A 25,338-nucleotide genomic window follows, 5' to 3' on the forward strand; every position below is an offset into this window, starting at 1 on the left:
CCCTAAAGCTTAAAATGCTATTGTCTCTCTTCAGACCTGTAAAAACCTTTATACTATTGAAAGTTATACTGTGCTTGCAGATATTTTCCAGCTAGATAAAACAATTTTCTGCATCAGTACCAGGTAACTGAAAAAGTAATTAATTAAATGCTTACTGTGCAATCCTGTGGCTGTTTAACTGAAGCAAGTTCCACTGAATTCAGTGAAACTTGCTGCCAGGTATGTGGGTATAAGATCGCAGCTTTATTATAAAATAATAAAGTGTCATTGGGCTGGTTCCAGAGACCCCATGAATAAAGTTGCCACCACAGGCGCATAATGGCCATGGCAGGTGAAGGTAAGGCAACAAAAATGACACAGGAAACTGGTATTGGATTGAATTATGCCACAACTTTATTGATAACAGGAAAAAGTAGATTTGGCTGAGGCATTGGGTATGTATTCTGCATCAGGCAGCTTGTCTGCTACCTGATAGGAACCTGGTGGGATCAAACCTGTGCTGGGGAGTCACCCCCAACATTGATTAGATGCCACAATCCTGCACAGGCCACCACTGGGAGAGTTTTATTGACCCCTTGGCCCCACAATGGACTCATGGACAGAATCACCCCTCCTGGACCCCTCTAACGGGGTACCTCTGAGACTAAGGATGCAGCCCAATGCCTTATCTGCCAAAGTTGTGACGGTTGCTATGAGGTAAGTGAAAACCTACAAGCCTGCCAATTTGCTTGCAGGAGAAAATTTCTCCCTGACCCCAAATATGGTGACTGAATAAACCATAGCAAGGTTCATAGCAAGGCAATGTGTCTGTCCATGCCCCGCCCCCCCAGCTGGGCGGGCCCTTTAAGACTGGGTGGGTGGGTGGAAAAATCCCACGAAAATCCTCCAAAAGGGCGGCCAACACCTGGCCACTCCCTTAAATAGGCTAGGAGTGGGCTGCTCGCAGCCCACAAGCCTCAGCCTCTGATTGGCTGAGTGGGCACTGCCTGTCCTTACCTGGGATCCTGACATGGCCAGAGGTGGGCAGTGCCAGCAATCCTCTTCCCTGGCCGCACTGGAAGATGGCAGCTTCCCTGAACCCACCATGGCCACGCTGTGCGGCAATGGCCGTCCACCTGGAGTCCCAGGTGATCAGATATTCTGCTCCACGCAGCCTCCTGCTCACAGAATAATACGGTTATTTTAACTCATTTCCCCTTGCATTTTCTAAAAATTCTGGTATATAAATATCTACAATAAAAAATTGTTCAGGTATGTTGGATAATCCTTTAGCATAGTGTGGGAGATAACATGGCACTTAGCAGGGGGATGGGGGAACTGGTGAAAATCACCTTCCAACGTGTGTGAGTAGGAAGACCCTCAGTCCAGTTGCCAGCCTTTTGTTTATGGAACACCTGCTCTGGGTATGCCTGTAAACATTTCCAAAGGATATAAATGCCCTAGAGACCCCTGAGGGACCATTTGTAATCTTTGGGATGGCGGTTCTCTCTAGATCACTTAAGCAGGACCGTTCTGGTGTTGACCTTTAAAGCCCTAAATGGCCTTGGCCCTATATAACTGAAAGAGTTTCTCCACACCCATCATCCAGCCTGGACACTGAGGTCCAGCACCGAGAGCCTTCTGGTGGTTCCCTCACTGCGAGCCAAGAAGCTACAGGGAACCAGGCAGAGAACCTTCTCGGTAGTGGCACCCTCCCTGTGGAACACCCTCCTATCAAATGTCAAGGAGATAAACAACTGTTTGACTTTTAGAAGACATTTGGAGGCAGCCCTGTTCAGGGAAGTTTTCAATGATTGACGTTTTAGTATTTTTAATATTTTGCTGGGAGCCACCCGGAGTGGCTGGCGCAACCCAGTCAGATGGGTGGCATATAAATAATAAAATTATTATTATTAATTTTGAAAATTGCTTCCCCAGGGGGGAGGGGCCACCCAGCTTTCAGACTAAGGGCAGGAGTCACCTAACCAGCGCTGTTGGCAACTCCGCGGAAGTTCTGCACAAGGACTTTTCCACGTGCAATGGGGCTTTCCCCCTCCCTTGCTACCCCCCAAAATTGACTTTGAGGGGCTTGGGGAAACCCCCCAGAACAGTGCATGGGGGAAGGAGAGGGCGGATCATGCCAACTGGCAATAGTGGGACACTGAATTCCACCCATAGTCTGTGTAACAAAGCATTTAGTCAGGCTGAGTTCCTTCTCAGAGCTTCGATAAGATTCTGCACAAGGTGCTGGAATAGTAGCGTTTGGTCCTTAGCCGTTTTCCCTGCTCCCCTGTTCAGGTATGTCACAAGAATTAGTAATGCTCTTTTGGAGGCTCTGGGGGAAAATATTTATATATTTTTACTGAGAATTTCTGATCAGAATCCTCTGGAGGGTGTTCCATCCACATCATCTCCTGAATTGCTTGTTCCTCCTGTATTGCTTGCTCTTCCAATCTAGTCTGGGAGTTGGGTAGTCCTTTCACCTGGAGAAGCAATTTAGAATGCCCCGGCCTAAGTGCTCCAGAGGGAGGCACCATCCCAAGGATTAGGAATATGAGGACTGAGAACAAAAATTTGTGGTAAGAAAATGACTGTTTTTTCTTTCTCCCTGAAACATTCGAACTAAGTTTATAAACAACCTTTTTAATAAACATGCTGATCATAATAATGGTTGATAGACAACATAAGTCATACTTCGAGTGAAATAAATGACTTGTTACTTAAATCCATTGACCTAATGAGTCTACTCTGAGTATGACTTATTCAACTATCACTCAATATAGTAAGCTATCAAATCATAGTAAGTCAACCTAGTTTGGATAAAAAAGCTGGAAGTCTTTTTTTGCAGGTTCAATAGTTCCTCTTCTATCCATCCCTCATTGTCTTTCTTCACATTGTTTTAAAGTTCCTATTCAAAATAAAGTTTAAATATGGTCTGCTCTTGTTCAGATTCCTTCCGCTGTTAAGTGCCCAAAATACCTTAAGGCTTGAAAATTAAATATATCCTTTCTGGCTCAGCTAAGCCACATTAACAATTGGTGATTATCTGAACTGAATCAACGACCGTTCTTGAATTATTATTTTTACTGTGATAATTTATGTAGACTTTGTAAATACTACAACTGGTTAACCTGAAGTGATAAAACCTTTCTGTGGAAACAAATTGCCTATGTGTATCAACTTTTTAATATCATATTGAAGAAAAAGTTCATTATAAAAGTTCAAGCTGCAACAGAGCCTGCTGAAGATGCAATGGCCATATGTGTCGGATTTTAGCAGGCTCAATATAGCGCTATTTCCCCTCTCCTGAATCCCACATATTGGGGAGAATGGGAGGTTGGTCTGTGGCTCATATATCATTTTCCTTTCTACTGGGTGCAAGTTATTTTTAAAATAATAATAAAAACTTCTCTGCATGATATCTGGTAAAAAAGCTATGTTTTACTTTATCTTTTATTTCCACAGAGACTAAGCAACTGATATTTTTAGAATATGTATTGTGCAATGCCTTGTGTTTGTTTCTTAGTGCTCCTTATATTAAGCCTCTAGGTTTGTGCTGATGATTGCATTTTCATGGTGGCTCTCTAAGTGTGTTCTCTTCTTCACTACTTCCTGTTTTTAGATTACCAGAGACTGATGACTGTGGCAGAGACAATCACAGCACTGATGTTTCCATTCCAATGGCAGCATGTCTATGTTCCCATCCTTCCAGCCTCTCTCCTGCATTTTTTAGATGCTCCTGTCCCATATTTGATGGGCTTGCACTCCAATGGACTAGATGACCGGTCTAAGCTGGAGCTCCCTCAAGAGGTGAGAAATTTTACTCGAGTCAGGCTTCACTGCTTGCTAAACTGTTTCAAAAGGAGAGAATTTTGAATTAGTGTTATTCCCTCTCTTCCACTTAGAAAAGTCTCTCTAGAACAATGTGTAATTTGGTTTCGGGTAGATTGGGTAAAGGACTAGTTAAGAAGAAGAAAAAGCTGACATTCTTTCAAACTGATTGTTGTAACTTTAAAATTTAGAAATTGCTTTAAAAATTAAATGTGATTCTCAGGATATTGAATATTTTGCTAATATGACGTACACTTGAGATTGTAAGATGAAGGTATGCTTTTGGCTACATATTTTTGTTAGCAGTATCCCTTAGCCGTATTCCTTTTGCTAGGAATAGTTTCTCAATGGTAATTTTAAAGTATGTTAACAAAAATGGAACAGAACTCATCCAGGAAATAATCGGTATATCAGGTAATGTGAGTTGAGTGGTTAATGTGCAGTACAACCAACCACTGTGCACATAATTTATGCATAAAGAATTATATATATTGCCCAGTTAATAAACCTTCTCTACAAAAGGACTTAGGTATGTGTATATATATAGACTCCATTTTGTACATTCTCTGGCCAGTATGCACATTCCCCTGCAATCGCCTTAGCACTACTTTGAATTCAACCCACTATATATTGCCACAGCAGTTCATGAATAAGATGAAAGTGACTCTTGTAGATGCTTCAGTGTTGGAGTTGACCTCTATGATTCTGGCTCCTGTGGATGAGGATGAGTTTTTAAGAAATCCAGACAATAAAAAGGGAGCAAATTCTTAGGTCGTGTTATGAAACCTTATCACCTAACTATTAGAGCAACAGCAGCTGCCACCTTCATAGCACATGTGTCCATGTTATGGGCCAGGATCTTACTTAAGAAAAAGCCTTAGGCTGACATTTGTGTTAAGAAGGACCTTAATAAATTGGCCAAGGCTGTTGCCTTCATAGTGTATGCAAGCTTAGATGCCCTTCAGTTCTCTTCTAAAGCACTGGATGCTGGTATTGCTGTCCAGCATCAGTTGTGGCTTTGGAACTGGAATGTTGACACCATATTTAAGTCTAATGCAAAGATGTTTGCCCTCTGCAATTCTCTGAATTGTTTGCTACAGTAAGGAATTGTTGTTGAGGGCATAAACAATTATTACATGTCTTACAAGTTTCCTTTACGGAAATGCAGATTACTTTCCTTCCTGCATTTCAAGCACAGCTGAAAAGAACAGGATATGTGTGTTTCCTCTTAATCCACTGTGACCAAGCATTGTAAATAATCTGATGATGTATAAAGGAGTCAAGAAAATATATCAGAAATAAGGCCTTCTAATTTTGGTAAGACTTATTCCAAAGTGTGCCTAGGACTTCAGCCTTAATCCTTTCCAGTTGGGCAGTTATCCTACTTTCTAATTCAAATTATTCTCTCTCAAGTTGTTATATACATTTCCAGTTTTTAATGAGTGTGTGTTTACACATTACGATGCCTAGGATTTCTTTGCACATTGCAAAATAACAACACAGGCATTTTACATGTGCAATATGTGTCAATGTTTTATATCTGCTCATGATTTCTCTTATATCTCTCCTGACTTAATTCTCAGGCAAATTTGTGCTTTGTGGACATAGACAACCACTATGTTGAATTGCCAGAAGACTTGCCTCAATTTCCAAATAAACTTGAATTCATTCAGGAAGTCTCTGAGATCCTTATGGCTTTTGGGATTTCACCCGAGGGAAACTTGCACTGTAGTGAAAGTGCCTCCAAGATGAAGAGCCTCAGAACATGTGACATAGTCTCTGATAAGAGAAATGGTAACCTAGGAGGAACAACTTTAAATTCATATGAACTGCTGAAAGAAAATGAGACCATAGCAAGACTTCAAGCACTTGTTAAAAGAACAGGTGTGAGCCTAGAAAAGGTAATTTCATAATACTTATGGAAGCTTCACACTAGAACATTGTGCAGCTGATACTGGATTGCTAAGGAACTTTACTGTGAATCTGCATTACTACTTGGTTCTAATCCCAGTTTTGTTGCATGCCACTATGCCTGTGTAATTTTGAGAGAGACTTGTCTGCTACAGAGATGTATGGAGTTTATTTTACGTATGGAGCAAATGTGTTTGCCAACATTCATAGTTGTAGTGCAGCTTGGCTGCCTATGAGTTTTTGTTTTAATTTGTGGTGCTCTAGTACCACTAATCTAATACAAGGTCTTTAATGAGTATTGCTTAAATTGTGCCATTGGTTTATTAATTTGTCATTTTCATTACCTTATTGCAGTACAGTATTTGAATTGTATCCCATAACTCTTCTCCTTTAAGGTTGATTTCTGTATGTGTGGTCAGAATATTTTTTTTGCATTGTTTTTTTAGTAGTCATGACAGCAGGCATGATGGTAAGCTTTTGATGTTGGCAAGCTTTTGATATTGAAATGCCTATGCTATAAATGTTCCTCACCTTGATTTTCCTTTTTTTTTTTTGGTGAAGATATACTTGAAGCTTGATATGGAATAGTAATTGTAAACTGGGTGTTAGTTATGCCAGCAAACCAGTTATTTCTTTTTTTCCTTTTGGAGTTACAAAAATAAAGTCATATTGGTAAAAACATAACATACAAACAGCATCATCAAATCTGTTATTCTAAACCTTGGTGAACAAAGAGAATGTTTGTATAAAACAGTTTACCAAGTTTGACTTTTCCAAGCTTGACTATTATAAATGAGTTTAGACATTACTGGGTTGCTCCATATCCTGTGAAATCACTTAGTAATTTGTGATTTTACTGGCCGATGATATCAGTGAATAATTTTTAAAAATGACTGTGTACAGGTCTGTTCCTTTCCCCTAAACCTGAAATAATTTTTTATCAGATTCAACTGGTTTACTTGTTTGTAAAAACAATTTCACTTAGAAAACAGTTTACTCAAAATGCATTAGGAAAAAGGCACCGTTGTTGTTCCGCTCTTGCCATGAATATAAACACAGCACCATCCTGTATCAGCTCTTGTAACTCCAGAAAATATTCATCATGGACATAGCCCTAGTCTCTGACCGGCTTAACCTCACATAAGTCAAATGCAGAATTTCTATGTGAATAATTATAGCTTCAAGTTCTTTTTCCTTATAGCTTGAAGTTCGAGAAGAGACTGGTAGCAGCAAGAAGGATCTCAAAGTGCAATGTGATGAAGAGGAGTTCAGAATTTACCAGCTGAATATTCAAGTGCGGGAAGTTTTTGCTAATCGTTTCACTCAGATGTTTGCAGATTATGAAGTATTTGTAATTCAGCCCAGTCAAGACAAAGAGTCATGGTTCACCAATAGAGAGCAGATGCAGAACTTTGATAAAGTGAGTATAAAGATGGACACCATGAAAGCAGAGGACAGGGGATCCATATGCATAATGGGAAGGAGAGTAGGGCACATGAAGCATCATGGCGCAGTCCCAATCATACAAAGCATGGTTTGGAGGACTGGGAACTGAGGCACCAAAAGAGTGTTCATTTGTAAAGTAGCCCTTTCTATCAGCCAGAATTAGCTCTAATTTTGTTAAGATCAATGTGGTAAATTGTGAGAAGGATACTGTATGATGACTTAATTCCTTGGAATGTTTAATGGGTGGTGTGAATCAGATTTTGTTAAAAAGATAGATCAGAAACAAAATACTACTTTCGTAAACTGACTTATTAGTCACAGGTTATTCACTATAAACTGATAGTCCCCTCACCCACTACGTTTCCTTTGTGCATAGCTGTCTGCCTATGATGATTCTAGCTGGTAAGGGCCAAATTAGACAACCACTGAGTGACGGGGTGAGCTCCCATGGCTCTGTCCCAGCTCCTGCCAACCTAGCAGTTCAAAAGCACGCCAGTGCAAGTAGATAAATAGGTACCGCTGCGGTAGGATGGCAAACGGCATTTAAATGCCCTCTGGTTTCCATCACGGTGTTCTGTTGCACCAGAATCGGTTTAGTCATGCTGGTCACATGACCCGGAAAGCTGTCTGTGGACAAATGCCGGCTCCCTCGACCTGAGCTCCGTAACCCCATAGTCGCCTTTGACTGGACTTAACTGTCCAGGTGTCCTTTACCTTTTTACCTGTATATCTGTTTCAAAACAGTGTATATTAAAATATATAATAAAATAATACATTTAAAATATAGTAAAATAGAAAATAATTTGATTGTGTTGATAATTGAAAGTATTCTTCATATCCTTCAGAAATCATTTAACATGGGGAGACAAACACATTTTCTTTCAATTTACTAGGCATCATTCTTGTCTGACCAGCCAGAACCTTATTTGCCTTTCCTCTCGAGATTTTTGGAGACACAGATGTTTGCTTCCTTTATCGACAACAAGATTATGTGCCATGATGATGATGATAAAGACCCTATTTTGAGAGTGTTTGATTCTAGAGTGGATAAAATTAGACTGTTAAATGTTCGAACACCAACTTTGCGCACTTCCATGTATCAAAAGTGTACTACCATTGATGAGGCTGGTAAGCACTGAAATATTATCTTTAAAGGCACTATAGTTATGTCTCCTGGTAAAACCAAGTTAATGCTCAGCTAGGAGCAGATAGAATGAAGATCTTCAGAAATGCAGTAGTTTTAAAATACTATTAATAAATGACACTATTTAAGAGATGGGTTCAAATGGAAATATGAATGTTTTGCTCTCAAGGGGGTTCTTTATACTCCTTTAGCACTCTGAACAGGATACATATTTCTGACAGTAGCTTTCTAACTTGTGTTTTATAGACCCGGGGTTCCTGTTTTCCCACTTGCCTCTTTTATTCTCCTTTTTAATCACGCATGATGACCTCTTGTCAGAATGATACAGTTTAAGATGTTTATGTAATGGTTTTGTTTTTCTGCAGAGAAAGCTATTGAATTAAGGCTTGCCAAAATAGATCATACTGCAGTCCATCCCCACTTGCTAGATATGAAGATTGGACAAGGAAAATATGAACCTGGATTCTTCCCCAAACTTCAGTCTGATGTTCTTTCTACGGGGCCAGCAAGCAATAAGTGAGTAAGCTATGTTTGGAAGATCTTCTGCTTAACAAATTGCACAATTTGGGGGCCATTCAGCTTTCAAATTGGCCATTGGTTGTGATAACTATAAGATGTAGTCTGCTGGTGACAGTTGAGATTTGGATGTAATGGTGACTGTCATGAACATATGAACTTACAGATGATATGCTAACCATTCTAGAGTTAAGTTTTGAAGCTACGTACTAGATCGGGGACAAAATTGAGAAGTGAGAAATTAAGCATCCAGTTTTTCTTGTAATCTCCACTTCCACAAATAAACTTTGACTATCATAGTCAGTTTTCAAACATTAATAACAAAAATATGTTGAGTGGGGTTCGACCTAGTATAGGTTTCTGGTTAAACTGTATGTTGTACTACTTTTGACCCTATCTCCCTATTGACTGCAGTCCAGAACGGACACATATATTCCCAATTTCATTTTGTGAGCTAGAATACATTTTTTAAATGTCGTTTATAATTTTTTAGATGGACCAAACGAAATGCACCTGCACAGTGGAGGCGGAAAGACAGGCAGAAGCAGCACACAGAGCACCTTCGTCTTGACAATGATCAGAGAGAGGTGAAAACTGTTGAGCACAATTTCCAATCTAATGTCTTTATTTTCTACAGAATAATAACGTAGGTCATCAGACTATGTATAAGATGCTTTCCCCAACCCCATGAAAAAGCATAGCCCAGTTCTTCATTTGATATAAATGGTAACCTCTTCTAAAAATAAAGCTCTTTGCCAGGGGTTGTCTGTCTTTGGGGGCCTTTGGGCACATTTGAAATAGGAGAAACTATTGCAGATCTCTCTCTCTCCCTCCCTCCCTCTCTCTCTCTCTCTCTCTCTCTCTCTCTCTCACACACACACACACACACACACACACACACTGCAAGCATGGCTACATATGTTTGCTGTCCTTCCCACCAGCAGTTAGGCTTTCAAAAATGTGTTTGCTTTTTTTCAAGCTAGTTGGGAGGTGGTGTGAACTTCCTGGAGAATGCAGCTGCACAACAATGAGACTTAGAGGAGTTGATGGTCCCTTCCCCAGCTCTAATTCCCCAAAATTAGTTGACCTTGAAACACAGCCTCATATTGGTTGCAATAGAAGGCTTCTTGCAAGCATAATTTCATCAGAGAAGGGGTAGAGCAATGAGATCTTGTGGGTCCCAAGAAGGCCTCTCTGGTCCATGTGCACCCATGGACATTACATTGGCAAGCCATGTTTTGTGCCAAATGCAATTGTGCACAGCAGCCTAAGACATTATGGACTTATACCCTTTAAGGTTCCCTAAACCTTCCATGAACTGCCAACTCCATTTCTGCAGAACCATCTGGTGATGGTTGCATAACTCCAGCTTTATCATCTCAGTCCGTAGGATGGGTCTTTATCTTGCAAAATCTGTCTGGAAGAAGAAGTGTCTCACAAATTTACCTCTTTCCTTCCCACATTTCTGTATTGGCAAGTGTAAATTTACACTGTCACATCAATTTACACCATCACCTGCCTTATGTGAGGGTTGGATTGCACACACCTTACCCCTTCCTGATTAGTGACATTCTGCTGAACTACCAATTCGCACCCATGACACAGAGTAAAGGTGGGCTGGACATCTTCTTGACATCTATGAGGACCCATGTTGTTTGCATGTATGTTTTGGGGAAACAGCCTTACAGTGTGGTTATGCAGTTTGGTTATATTGTTTGTTTTTTTTGTTGTGGTTTGTACCCTGTTTGCTTTCTCTCTCATGCCTTCCCTCTAGCCTTGATAATTACTTCTCCGCTAGACTTTCTGAGGTTTGGTTGTCATCTTCCAATACCCAAAGTGTAATCTCCCACTTTGCCTAATTGCTTGATTTGTATTACACCAAGGATGCAGAGGAATCCTGTAAACTTTTCATATAGAGCCAAAAGTATCAATATGCCATTCATGTCAATTGGGGGGGGGCAGTTATATAATCACTGAAGAACAGTCTTCTGCTACCCCAAATATGTAAAAACTGAGTTCTAAGCTTCTGTCATTTTCTTTTTTAAAAAAAATCTTGTCTTATGTGTAGATGCATGCATTTTATTCTTTTCTCTGTTGAAATCTGTTATTTATAACTTGCATTACATCATTATTCTTTCTCACTTTGGAAAGACACAAATTGTCTTAAGCAGTCTCTGTCCTGTTTTTGCATGTGCGCTCTCATTATTTCATGTCTGCTTACCATGCTTTCATCTAACATGAGCTATATGATTTTTGGTTTGTTTTTGTTTTTTGTTTTGCTGTCTTTCCTGTTTTGCCAGCAGCTGGATTTTCCTTTGCCAGACCTTCAGTTGCAATTTTGTTTAGACTTGGACCAGCATGATTGGCCTTTCAGGCACTCTTTTAAATCTGTTTCAGAACTATACCTGGTATGTTGTGTTTATGTAGGTACATTGTGTGCGCGTGCATGTGTGTCTTGTTATATATAATATGAAAACATGGTGTTCGGTTATGGTACTGAACAAAAATACATAGTTAAGTATGTATTTCAGAGTCCAAAGAGAATTTCTCTTACATTAGCTGAACAGTTCAGTCCAAATGCATTTTTTAAAAAATATTTTTTATTAAGGATTTTCTTGTTTTACAGAAGTGTCAAATGCATTTTATTTGATATAAACCTGGGGTCATCTTATTATTATGCTATTACAAATATATTGGATAGTGTAATCAGTGCAATGGTTCTCTATTCATGCAATAAAATGCTTCAGTTTTTTTCTTGAACAATAACAATAGCCAGTTATTGATCTCCAGTATAATAAAATAAAAACATTAGTCCTTTGAGAACTCAGTATGCCATTATTTTTTTAGATATTTCTTTGACAAAAGAGCAAAACATATACTTGCACATATAAGTGCTTTAAGCGTTATAAAAGTTGTGCATTTCTATATATGTATGTTCCTCTTTGTTTATAGAAGTATATCCAAGAAGCTCGGAATCTTGGCAGCACTATTCGGCAGCCCAAATTGTCTAACCTTTCACCATCAGTAATTGCCCAGACCAACTGGAAATTTGTTGAAGGTTTGCTGAAGGAATGTCGAAATAAGGTATTGTGCTGGTCTTTATTGAGGCAGCCTTTGCTAGTACTATGGAGCTAGGTAGTAGACTATGTCCTAATCTTATGGTGCCTTGATGATATTTTATATTGAGATGGAAGGTTCCTCCATTTACTTCAATGGAGGTAGGAATTTCATGCATAGAAAGGGATGTGCCTCAAAATTGCTCCCTCTTGTGTAAAGTATGGGGAAGTCCCCTTGTACAGGAATTTTGTGGATAGTCAAGTTTAAACATAAGTTTAATCATAAAAAAGAGTACAGTTCAGATAATGTACTCTTTCCTCCATATTGTGGTCATGGTTTCTTCTTTTTTGGTCTCAGAGCCACAACTGATGCAATTCTTCTTAAGGCTGTTTTATGGTGCCCATAAATGTTGCAATTTTTTGTACATGATTGTACATGCAGGGAGTTGGACTAGATGACCCTTGGGGTTCCTTCCAACTCTACAGTTCTATGTAGGAACAGGGAGGAGCATCTAACCTTGGTTTTCTGGTACTTGTATCTGTCTGATGCAGGCTTCTGATACAGGTTTCAGTATTAAATGTTTTGAATGTATCCATAACTATGTGAAGTTTTGAAGCAGATCTTACCTGAAAGAATTCTGTTGATTTAGCAGGGCCAAGCAGTGCCTTAAGTAATCTGCTATTAGTCAGCTAGAGGAAGATGGATTGAACAGTGTGTGTGAAATCATGCTTGTATTTCAGCTGAGCCCCTCTATTAGCTAAGCCCATCTTTCAAGACTGACAAATTGGAATTCTCAAATGATAGCAACAGTGGGTATAAGAAGTAAAGTCTGCAGTGTGAGATGATTAAGGATAAACCTTAGAGGCAAATAATATATCTGTAAGAAAAGACAGAGACACAGGACTGTCTCTGCTTTAAAGTTGTTACCTGAGAAAGATGAGATGCTTTTATTGATAGTGGCAAAGACCTGTGTAAAAAATGAGCTGAAACTGTATCATGTTCTGTTCCTGTCACAATTGCTCTATAGCTCTAGCATTTTATACCATCTTATAAGAACAGCTGTAAAGTCTATTATCAATTGTTTAATTTTTCCTGGGGCATTTGGAGGAAAATATGTTGCTGTGTCAGATTGTCAACCAAGGTCCTGTTGTTAAAGTTGTCTGCTGTAGCACACAATGTAAATTAATTTACTGAAATGCAAAGGCACATTCCTTAAGCCAAGAAGAAAAACTGCTTCTATAATAATTTATAGATAAAGAGATTTGCTGCTGTAATGATGAGATTGTTGATAACTCTTGAATATTTCTAAAACATAATCTTAATAGGTGAGGAATCTTAAAGTGGTCCCCTTTCTCCCTGTTTCATCATTTATCCTTTTTGGGGGGCACCATTTCAGGTGAATCCTGAAACAGAGAGGTAGGGTGTGACACAGTGATGTTTGCTGTTTTGGGGAGATGAAAAAGGGCTTAAAATTGTGACATTTTAGAAGCTGCTGGTTGTGCTGGCAACTTTGGTAGCAGAGGCAGAACTAGCCCTACCACAGTGACCACTGTAAAGCCCTTCCTCTTCTCCACAAAGTTGTGAGGGGAGCTTCTTTGGTCCACCCCTATAGAAATTATGGAATGCTATATAGGGAGAGGAACAGGACAGAGGATACCTTTTATTTTTCCTTTGAACTCACCCTGTTGGTTTCCTATGATGGATTAATGTATAAATTTCAACCATGGAGACAATTTGAACAAGCAGCCAGTAGTCATTCAGCCCAATGAGACAGGAGATTTCCAGTGGTTGCTTCTTGCCACAGCACAGCCAATCTGACAACAGATATCCCTCTGAAGAAAAGAGAGCAAAGAAAACATCTTAAACTGCAGAGCAGGAAGCATTGGACTGACAGTTTCTCCCATATTAACATATCTGTATCACAGTTTTGTTCTAGCACATGCATGTTGTGAGCTCCCTAGTATCACATAACAATGCATGCTAGGAAAAGGGCAGTTATTTTTGGTTGGAGGCAGGTAAATAATTTTTCGTGAACATAGATAATTTCTACAGAGTGGAGAATCCCCAAACAGCATCATCATGAGTGCAGTTTCCTAATAATTCATAAACATACCACAACTTTTTTTCTCTTTGAACCTGAAGTTACCGGTACTTTACATAAGCAGACATGCACAAATGTGCAAAGTATAACCTTTGTTAATTAGAAATTCTAGATTGTATGTAGACATGTCCTCCCAGAATTATTCCAGTTTAATCTATGATTTTCTACCCAAGGGTTAGGTGGGGTGCAGGAATCCTGAGATCTTTAATTGTATTTTCCTAATTCAAAGATGAGAAATATGGGGCACCCGCAGTAATTTTCATCCACAGAGGTAATGTGTTTAGGATTATCAACTTTCCATTAGGGGGAAAAAAATTCTGACAAGTATAGTTGCAGAGTAGTTTTTGCAGGACAATGGCAACATACCTTCTACAGATTAGAAATGAGTCATATAATGCTTGAACTCAGAGGAGGATACAGAGTGCCTATAGTATGCGCAGAACACACATTTGTTTTCCAAGCAGGGATGTTTCCAAATGCCTTTTCTGGCTGTAACCACCTGTGCTACACCCCATGACATGCCAGTGGGGCCCATGATGCTCATGTATGGATATGGGGGAACAAGGGCTTCAGCAGGAAGGGGGTGGGCGGGAAAGCCCTGTTCAGCAAGTATAATTCTCTGTTCACATTTCTTTTTGATCTTCTAGACCAGGGGTGTCAAACTCAAATTCATCGGGGGCCGCATCAGCAGTTTGGTCACCCTCAAAGGGCCGGTTGTATCTGTAGGACTATGTGTCCACTCTTTATTTGTATGGTGCATGTATGGGGACATATTTATACGACTGCTGGCATTATATCACTCCGTTTCTCCTCTCTTCTACAATGGGAATAACCATGGCCTACCTCCTAAGATCGTTGTGAGATCACATTAAGTGTGTGCAGTCGGGTACTGCTGCTGCAAGGCTGAAAACAAGAAACCAGCTCCCTAAAATACAAGCTGGCAATAGCCCATTATGTGGGTCAGAGGCGGCTCTGGTGCAAGTTCAGCTTTTCTGCGGAGCTCAGAGAGGCGTTTGCCACCCTAACCCACCACGCTCCGTTGGCCCCAGTGTCTGTTGCGTGTGCCGGGGGGGGGGGACGATTGCCACGAGGCTTCCGGCAGGTCCTTCACCCAGGAGGAAGAGGGCCCAGCCTGCCTCCATCTCTTATGGCCCTGCACCCCAGGGACCCCAAGCCTGCAAAGGAAAAGCACAGGCTGCTTTAATATCCCCATGTGCTTGCTGACAACCTCCCACTCCACAGCACCAACAACCGGCCCTTAAGGTGGCTCGGGCCAGCAGCAGCAGCAGGTGACACAACTTCGGCTGCCATCTCTCCAGCAGAGCAAGGCGCCGACGCCGACGCTGCTCGGCTTCCTCCGGCCAAGCTTCCTCTGGTGCGCGGGTTTTGCTTTCGTGCTCTCTTTATTTATTTTTTGCAGCAGCGACCTTGCTAAGCCAGCACCCGTTGCGCGTGGGTTGCTTGGAGGGGGCGCGCACAGAGCGACCCGAGCAGCTTTCCGAGCCAACCCTCCTCAAGCCCACCTTAACAAGGGCCTAGGCTTGCTAACTTTGCGGCTAGACCTCGGTGTTTGAAATGCAGAAAATGTGCAGGACTTTAAAGGTGCAGCGACCCTCCCGCATCCAGCCTGCCTTTCTGGGAGGAGGAGGAGGAGGAGGCGGGGGCGGGGCGGGCGAGTCACCCGTGCAAGAGGGAAGAGCGAGCGATGGCCCGGGATCAGGCCTCTCCGATCAGGGCCAAAGGTGAACCGAGGGAGGAAGAGAGAGAAGGATCCCTAGCTTCGCATGCAGCAGCGGCTCTTACGCGCGCGGACCCCGCGATGGCGCAGCCGGTGTCCTGTGCTTTGCTCCGTCCAAACGGGCAAAGCGAGGGTGGAGAGCCGGGAAGCAGTCCGCATTTCACAGAAGCAAGTGCCGCAATGGGTACTGCGAGCCAGACAGGCCTTGACAGCGGAGGGCGGGCTCGATTCAGGGCTTGGCGAGGAGGAGAGGGAGAAACCCGAAAGGGCACCGCGTGGCTGGGTTGGGTTGCAAATCAAGCGCGTGAAAGGGTTGCCTTTTGCAGAGCCGGACAGGCGCGGAAGGAGCGTTCCTGCCTTTGTCATTGATAAAAGGGCTTGTGGGGGAAGCGGGGGCGGCCCTTACGGACACCAGGAATTGCTGGCTACACGGGCCACATGACGAGGTCTGGCGGGCCGGATTTGGCCCGCGGGCCTTGTGCTTGACACCCGTGTTCTAGACCATTGTGTTTTGAATCTCCGGTTTTCTTATTATCTGATTTCTGACATAAATAATATTGCAGAACAGGTGTTGTGGATTTGCACACACAGGCAAACCATAGACTTAAATTCACTTGCTGTCAGCAACTTTTCCATTGTGCTGAACAAGTTTGCCATGTCTGATTTCTATAGAAAAACAAGGCAGAAAAGGGAACAATGCTGGCAGTATGTCACAACAAATAATCATTGCCAGTTAAAACAACACATTTTATAATTAAAATCACTGTATTTTACTCAGCTAACACGTTGCTCACATGATGTGAAGGCTATTTAATATTCTGGTGGTTTCATCTGACAAATAGTAACTGTCCATTTCTCTTTCTGTCTCAAAAGACAAAGAGAATGCTAGTGGAAAAAATGGGTCGTGAAGCAGTCGAACTTGGTCATGGTGAGGTGAACATTACAGGTGTAGAAGAGAATACATTAATAGCTAGTCTCTGTGATCTCTTGGAAAGGATATGGAGCCATGGTCTGCAGGTGAAGCAGGTAAGAATTGAAATTACCACTCTACAATTTTTCAAATATTTACTTACCTTTTAAAAATGTGCCATCTTTTTGTATTGTTTTCAGATATAAAGAATGAGTTGTGCTGATACATGCTTGAATTTTTTTGAATGAGATTTAAATATTTTATTTAAATTAGAATTTGCATTTTAGGTAGAGCTGCTTAATTTAATACTAAGGGTTTGATCCAGCAGAGGATCTTCTCAATGGAGGAGGTAGAGATAATTTTGACAGATTCCTCTTTCAGTACTCATGGTTGCCTCCTACACTTCTGAATGCTTCCCCAATACCCCAAGGAAAGTTTTTGGGGGGTTGCTGGGGAAAGGAGAAACTCAAAAAATTACCTCTTCCCCAATCCATCAACAGGACAGAGAACACATTTTCTGTGAGCAAAGCTATGCTCACGGGATTTCTGGATCCAGTGCAAGAAGTCCTGACTCTTATTTTCCCTTGTTTTTTTTAACCTTTACTTTGAGCTTTTAACTAGAAAATGATGAAGTAAGGCACAAAGTCTCATTCCTTTAAAGAGAAACTGCACTGATGGATTTCCTGTATGAAATTGCCGTTACTTATACATAAGTTCAAAGGAGAACAAAAAAATTGAATTTTGGTTATCTAAGGAGCTTTGGTGGCCTTTATATCTTGTTTTGTGATTAGAACTTCCTGGGTTTTTTGTTGGTAACTTAGGTAGAGCTACCTTTGCCCAAATCCACTTCTAGACTGTAACAGTTTCTGTGTGTGCAGGTATATGCTGTCTGACTCTTACCTTCCCTCTTATATACTACATAGGATAGAAGCTGTACTACTTTCATCCTAGAAGATAGAGCATCAGTATACTCTGCTACAACTCAGATTTGGGCCTTTCAGACCAGCAAGCGGCCAACCCTACATAAGGTTAATTCTTTGAATTGATTGAAGATGTTGGCAAACAGTGCTGAACGGTCTGTTGTGGTAGAGTATTTAGGAATCTGATGGAAGAAGTGCAGTATATCCAAGCACTTCTGAAATAAAAGTGTAAAAAAAAGAATCACAATTCCTCCTTGCAAAACCAGTTTTGGTTTTCAACCACAGAAGCCTGTTTCTGTAAATTTGTTGTTTGAGAAATCATCAGTAGAAGATTATACCCCCAGCTCCCTCCATACTACACCCAGCTTTTGCCCCCCCCCCCTGGATCGTCTTAGCCCTGCCTAGCTACCAACTTGCTCTTCCATTTGTGATTGCGGCCTCATATTTATCAACCCAGTTAATGTTGCAAGATGTATGATACTGCTTACCTGTCAGCTTTGAGAGTATTTTTCCTTCTTTGTTGTCATCTCTTGTACGCATGCCATTCTTCTCCCTTGACTTTGTCCATATCTCAGCATGCAGTTCAAGGAAATGAATTGTTACCTTTCATGTGAGCTTTTCATTCATAATTCCACACAATGTGATTTTCATTTACTATAAGCTCACTTGGGCTTTTGTGCTCTTTACGTGATCTGTTCCAGCACTGGAGCCAGCATATATGTTGTTCATCATGTAAGTGTAATATTGAGAGAGATGTTTACAATGATGTCTTTATTTACGCATTAAATCTCTTTTGTATTGTCTGCCTGCCTTATTGTTTACAGGGCCATCAGTACCATAAGTCCTAAACCAGAATTTAAAAGGGTCTTCTAATCCAGTCTCCTACTGCAAGGCAGGATCATTTACTCTCTAGCTTTTCACAAATCAGGCAGTGAAATCCAGGCCACAATGGGCCACAGGCAGGGGGTAGGTCTATTGCAGAAAGTGCATGCTGATTTTCTTGAGTCATATGAAGTTAAGCCAGGGGTAAAGAAAAATAAGTGGTCAAAAATCCAAACATCTTGAGGGGGAAAAAATCTTTCTTGGCTCCAGTTTGATGGATAAGAATGAGAAAAATCTATTCATTGCATATTCTTGTCCTGATACCTGTATGAGTGAGCCACCAGAGCAGAAATGCCAATACAGCTTACATTAATCTGATTGAGCCTATTCAGTTTCTTTATTCCTATTTTAGAATATACCAGTTAAATGAACATTGTTTTAATTAATAGTGTGAAAATAATTTCAATATTTACTATGTTTGTTAGAAATAATGAACTTGAATAATTATTTACTTCAACATTCCTTAGTAGCCTATGCATTTTTCTGTGTGTCTCCAATAATGTTCACCTATAACAATTAAAAACTACATTCTGATTCCTGACCATACATTAGTGAATTTTTAGCTCTCAGTATTTATACTCATACACTTCTTGCCCTAAGTAACTTTTCTTAGTAATATGTTACCCTCCCTGATAAATGATCAGTTGTAAAAGGCACTTCACATTTTGCAAACACTCAAGAAATCCTTGGACTAAAAAGCTTGAAGTCAACAACAGTAATTATAATAAATTTTGTTATAAATCTCTGGCCATTTCTGCTGTGTTGTTATTAAATCAGGTGTATTTATAAGATGCGCTGGTTTCCATGTTAGCCTTTCTTTAACTTCTCAGCAAATTCTTTATAGCGAGTCTGGGATGTGACCCAATTTTTTTTCCTGTCACCATCTTTTTTAATTCTGATATCATCAGTGTTACCCAGATCTTCCTTGGCTCATGGTATATCTCACCTAAACAAAATAAAGAAGGGAAAGGTTAATGAGCACTGATTCCTTCCCTCCCAGCAGCTCTCCACCTTCTCTGGTTGCTGCTTCCTCAACTCTCTGTTTTGGTCTTGGTAACCTTAAATAACAGCAACTCTATCCAACACTAGGAATGAAGTTCAATGGCAGCTGGGTGAGAATTACTTAGATTGAGAAAGGCATTTTTTAATTCTCCTGCTATATGTACAATAATCAGTAATATGATATTAATTCCCATGTTTGCTTGAAATATAGCAATGTTTGTTATGGGAGATAATGAATTTTAATAATGATATATTTAATGTAACTTTTTTCTGTGTCTAAATATCAATGCAAATCTTTTTGCATGTTAAATACATTTTTGGTGTTAGTTATGAAATGGAATATGCAAATACTTTAATCCACTCTTCAAGACTTAACACATGCACACTTATCTGGGAGTAAGCCGTACTGGAAACACTAGCAGTTACCGATGAATAAACATGCTGAAGACTAGGCTGCAGTTGTATAACATTCAAGATCTGCACTCATCCAGTATGGTTATAAGCAGCTATAAACTTGAATTAGTTTAGATTTGTACAGTCTACCTTTTATCTAATTTGTACAAGTATATAATTTTACTAGAATGCCAAGTCAGAAGTTTAACATCTGAAGGATCCTATCTGAATATTTGAATATTTGAGGTCATATGTATCAACCACTATTCATTAATTTTCTCAATATTATCTGCTATAACAATCTTTAGCATTCATCAGTCAATTTATAGATGCTCTTTAGTGTCTCACATTTTTTATAGATGCTTGTTAGTGTCTCACATTTTTTATACTCCAGAATAATGCTATATCCTAAATTTATTTAGCTAATGTATAGTAGTATTTGTTTTATGTTTTGCTTTTTGACCAGCATTCTCAAAATAACTCTTAAAATTTACTAAATACATTGAGATATTAAAAACCATATACCGGTACTTAATACAAGCCTAGCAGAGAGTCATCTGATACTGACTTTACCTGTCTCCATCTTTCCCTTTGTTCTTCCCATCCCATGTTAATGATAAAAGGTCTTGGAGTAGGAAGGGAGAGCTCAGTTGGAGCAGAAGGCAAACCTGGTTTTTGTCTTTACCTGATTCCCTCCTTCACCTTTAATGCTTCAAAGATACCGCCTACACAGGTTTTATTTCTGTACAATAAGTTGTTTAATTCATTTGCATCATATTTTATGAATGCTTTGTTACCACTCACATCTGGTGAGAAGTACTGGCTTTCTGGCAGATGCCTGTGTGTGTATGATAGAACATGTTAATTTTGACATTTATGACAGTGTCAGATTTAATTAATGGATCCCACTGGTGGAAACTTGTGTGAGTTCAACTAGCACAACAGGATTTCCCACCCTCTCCTCCCCCTGTGTCTCCCACTCCTATATTGGCTTGAAGGGGTCAGGAGAACCCCCATAACAGTGCACTGGGGGGGGGCGAAGGGAGATTGTTCCATCAGGCAAGCAGAAACTGACAAAGTGATCTCCTTAGGGCTGAATTCCTTCTAAGGTAAACTGATTTTGGTTACATGGTGGTGATCTCCATGGAGGAAATAACTTATGTGTGGAGTTGCACTTATTCTTATGCTTCTTTTCATTTATCTATAGCTTACCCACATTTTATATTTGGTGGTTATTAGCCCTATGTGAACTAGTCCTTTAGGGTATTCTCTTCCACATGCCTTGCAAACTATGCTGCAGTCATAATAGGTTATAGCATGTTTCTCTTTGAAATAATGAGTTCTCTCTTACAGATATGATCACCCTGCTGCTATTAACCTGAACACTTAGTCTGGAATGCTGGGGAAGGGGGACAGGAGCCAAATTGGGTCCTATTACAACAAATGAGTGAATGGGTTTCATTATGTCCTATTATGCTAGGTAGATATCAGCTTTCAGATAGTATTTTTGATGATCTGTAGATTGCTCTGGACAAACCCACGTGCTGGTTGGTCTTTGTGCCACTCAGGAATTAAATTTGTAACAATCATGAGAGACTAGGCCATCCAGTTCTTGCTTAGGAGTCATTTTAGTAGCTGCTACCACTTTTTTTACATCCAGTTATGCAAAGATTTCTGAAAGGTTGTCTAGAATTCTGTTGTTCTGGGCGATAGAAAGAGCCAGGACACTGGTACCTAATGTGTTAAGATTGGACTCAGCATCTGGCAGCCCAAGCCATGATCTGGAAGACAACTTCTCTACAAGAAAGACGTGGATGCTTTAAAGCAGGACAGAAGGGTTTGGGGAGCATGCATGGGTTGCCGTGCATTGTTTACAAGGGAAAGTAGCTGGCTGATGAGGAACAGCTCCATGATTTGGTTCAAGGTCAAGAATCAAATTTTGGAAGCTGGCGACAACATAGATGAAGTGCAGACTTTCCTTTCTATATCTGAGGCCAGTGGGGATCCATTGAATCTGCAGCTAGGAAATGGTGCCCCAGTTTTATCAGGGTTTCATAAAGAATGAGAAGCTTAGCTGTAGTAAGATCATGCACATGCGTTACCTCTGTATTGTACTGTACAGTATTTTATTATATCCAAATTCAAGTGTCTTGGCAAGACTTTGAGATTTGACCAGAGCTTTGGACAAACCAGGAGCAAACAAATTCTGTTAAAACAAAACAGCCTGTTCAGGAAAACAGAAGATAAATTCAGGAATATAGAAAATAAACATAAAATGGGACTTTAATTAGAAGTCTGTCCTAGAATAAATGTAGTGGCATTAGGTAGGATTGTATGCAGGTACCTGTGAACGTATATTGGGAATAAGTCCCATTAAATCCAGTGGACCTTATTCCCAAGTTTGAGTAGACATAGGGTTGTAGCCTTGGATTTATAAAGAATAACCCAAATATCCAGAGTAAATTAAGTCTGTCAAAAACAGCATAGTAAAATCTGCCCAGCTCGGCAGAGACTGGCAGTAGAATTTAAGTTGGTCTGTCAACATTACCATGTCCCTTATTGAGGGATGGGTTTCCTTTTGATTATGATCTGACGGGAATGGGGAACCTATAGCTCTCCAGCTGTTGCTGGACTACAACTTCCATAAATCTCTGACTATAGGCCATTCTGGCCGGGGCTGATAGGACAAGTGGAGGACACCCACCTGTGTGTCATAAGAACACAACACTAGTATTGCCACACACGTTGGTGATAGCTTATTAAATTTCTCTTTATCAAAGGCAGGTTACAGTAAAGTTGAGAACCTTTTCAACAAAGGCTAGGTTAATCTGGATAACATACCAGTTTTGCATGCCTTTGAATACTGCATTTTATATTTATATTGCTTTCTCAGACTTCTTGTGATATGAAATGACTGGGTAGTGGAGTACACAATAGAGGCTCAGCTATGAGAATATGTGGTCGGAGTGGAAGTAGTTGATGTGTATAGCTTGCTTTAGGCTGATTGGCAGTTTAATGGAATATAGGAAAAGGTTGGTGTGTAGATTTGTTTTAGAGATTTTGTCTCGGTACAGTAGTATCTGATGATTTAATATGGAACATTTTTGAAATAAAACTAAAGATATGAATAATGCTCAAAATTAGTAATTTATGCTGCATTTGACAATCTTTCTTTTAAATCTTAGGGGAAGTCTGCTTTGTGGTCACATTTGTTACATTACCAAGAAAATAGACAGCGAAAACCTACATCCGGAAGCTTCAGTACCTCAGGTATTGTTAGTTTGTATGAAGGTTATGAACAGTGTTCTCCATTTTGAGAAAGAAAAAGTCACAAAAGAGTGATTGCACCAAACACAGATTTATTAAGTTATATTTATTTATTAACTTCAACAATGTATATTATTATTTCACACCAAGTCTTTTAAGTGTTGCACAATAAGAATACAAAAAAGATACAAATGAGATAAAATCAGTTAAACTTAACCATAAAATCAGAAAAATGCCTGCTGAAATAAAAAGGTATTCACTAAGTGCCAGAAGTTAACAGAGAACAGGTTTGTTCGATCGTGACTGGGAGGGAGCTGCACAGAGTTAGGTCCACAGCACACAAGCTGTATGTCTGACTCATGGGGATAACTAATAGTGACTCCTCTGAGGACGTCCTTGATTGGGCAGAAGAACAAGGAATCAGGTGGTCTTTAAGGTGGGCATATGAACAGTCAGTGCAAGCTATGTGCTGGTGGAAGTCTGTCCCCAGGAACAGTCTAGCTGCAGCATTTTGCTCCAGGTGAGCTTCTGGACCTGGCTCCTGGATAACCACACATAGAGTGCACTGCAATAACTGAGTCTTGAGATTAGCAGTGCATGCATAACTGTGTCCAGGCTATCCCTGTCCAAGAATGGCCATAGCTTTAGCTGGTAAAAGGCATTCCTAGCCACTGAGACTGCCTGAGCTTACAGCAACAAATATGTATCCAGGAGCACCCCCAGCTATGAACATGCTCTTTCTGAAGGAGTACACAAGCTGAAGCCAAGTCACCTGATCACAATACATTTCATCCATCAGGGTGACTAAGTGTGATTCAGTTTCAAAACCTGCCACGACCTTTCCTATAGTGAGAATATTTGGAACTGGTTGGTAGTCCAAACCAATGGGTCCAGGGCTATATTTTTTAGGAGTGGCCATAGGTGGCAGTGATCACTCCCTCATGCAATTACACATTAACTATCATCTGGATCCAAGATGGGCAGGGGTCATATCTAGAAGCATATCATCTAGAGCTCCAGGGATTCTTCCTCCACAGTGGGAGTCAGCAACCTCCAGACTATCCAAAAGAGCCCTGTGGGATGGCTGCTAGGTTCTTGTGAATGTTTGCAGTAAGCCCAAATATTCATTTGCTGACTAAGTGCATTGCTAAAATGGAAAGCATTTACCAATGTAAATACAAATCAATATTTGTACTAATACAAAATGTTATCTTTAATTTAGGAATACTACTTGATTCAGAAAGAAGGAAGTCGGATGCCAGCCCAGCAATGTCTCCCTTAAGAGTATCTCTCATCCAAGACATGAGGTTGGTTTTAAAAAACAACAAAAACACAAAACTTTCATGAAAGGTTTATCAATATTTTAAGTACAGCTGACTTTAAAATAGCTCCTGTTAGCTTTTTTAGTTAGCCTCTTTTTCCTGATTTGAGATGGACAGTGCAATCCTAAAAATGGTTACTGAGAAGCAGGTCCCATTGTGTTCAGTGGGTTTTACTTCCTAGTAAGCAAGTTGAGGATTGCAGTTCTAATTCTTCTCTTCCAAAGTTCTCCTTAAGTGATTAAAAGTCAGTGTCTGTTTTTCATTTTACAGTGAAATGACTTCTTGTAAATTAAACTCACTCTGTGGAGAAAAGGCCTAATTCAAAATTGTGTGAAGCTGTAGGAATTGGATAGGTTAAGTTTATTTTATCATAAGCATTTATAGGCAAGTCTATTCCATAGGATGCATGGAATGAACTTAAAAGGGTAGTTTATTATTATATTTGTTAAATTTCTGCCCTGTCCTCTGTCCCAAAGGAGCCAGGGCTGGTGTGTCTGCATGTATGTGTGTACTGTGGAAGAAAAACCCAGTTAACAAGTTGAGCTTGAAAGTTAAAAAGTGGCATCCAACCAACTAACTAACTAACTAACTTGTTCCATCAACACAGAGATTTCCACTTGCACAGTAGAACTTCCTCCCCATCTCTGTGTGCACACCCCAAAGCTGCTCCACAGACTTTGGAGAATACCCAGACCAAATTTAGGGGGCGCAGGAGGGGAAAATTCTGCTGAGCAAGCAGAAATCCTTCCACTGATGGAATGAGTTAGTTGAGTGCCTGTCCATTTCATGCATTTTAAGTAGACTTTAGCATATGTAGTACATTAATATGGCAACTACTCTCAAGTGGCAAGTATTAAGATCTTATTTTACCTTTAGTAATTAAGCAGTATATAAAATAGCTTAAATATATGAATAAGCA

The 25,338-nt window shown here is 40.2% G+C and overlaps 1 protein-coding gene across 9 annotated transcripts in view; it reads left to right on the forward strand.

The window, feature by feature from the left end:
- The window catches only part of DENND5A (DENN domain containing 5A), a 66,069-nt gene that overhangs the window by 23,920 nt on the left and 16,811 nt on the right, over positions 1-25,338 (forward strand). For 2 of the 9 annotated variants that reach the window (XM_053391489.1, XM_053391506.1), the window contains 12 exons: positions 3,602-3,789; positions 5,394-5,711; positions 6,923-7,141; positions 8,061-8,295; positions 8,677-8,827; positions 9,321-9,414; positions 11,128-11,235; positions 11,780-11,911; positions 16,597-16,749; positions 17,557-17,661; positions 23,016-23,100; positions 24,320-24,404. In XM_053391489.1, coding sequence (XP_053247464.1) covers positions 3,602-3,789; positions 5,394-5,711; positions 6,923-7,141; positions 8,061-8,295; positions 8,677-8,827; positions 9,321-9,414; positions 11,128-11,235; positions 11,780-11,911; positions 16,597-16,749; positions 17,557-17,661; positions 23,016-23,100; positions 24,320-24,404 — 1,873 coding nt within the window. Of the gene's footprint in view, positions 1-3,601; positions 3,790-5,393; positions 5,712-6,922; positions 7,142-8,060; positions 8,296-8,676; positions 8,828-9,320; positions 9,415-11,127; positions 11,236-11,779; positions 11,912-16,596; positions 16,750-17,556; positions 17,662-23,015; positions 23,101-24,319; positions 24,405-25,338 lie in introns of those variants that run through there. The other 7 variants (XM_053391523.1, XM_053391526.1, XM_053391534.1 and 4 more) reach the window with 5 other exon arrangements.

This window comes from Podarcis raffonei, chromosome 1 (assembly GCF_027172205.1).
Source record: "Podarcis raffonei isolate rPodRaf1 chromosome 1, rPodRaf1.pri, whole genome shotgun sequence".
NCBI classification, from domain to species: Eukaryota; Metazoa; Chordata; class Lepidosauria; order Squamata; family Lacertidae; genus Podarcis; species Podarcis raffonei.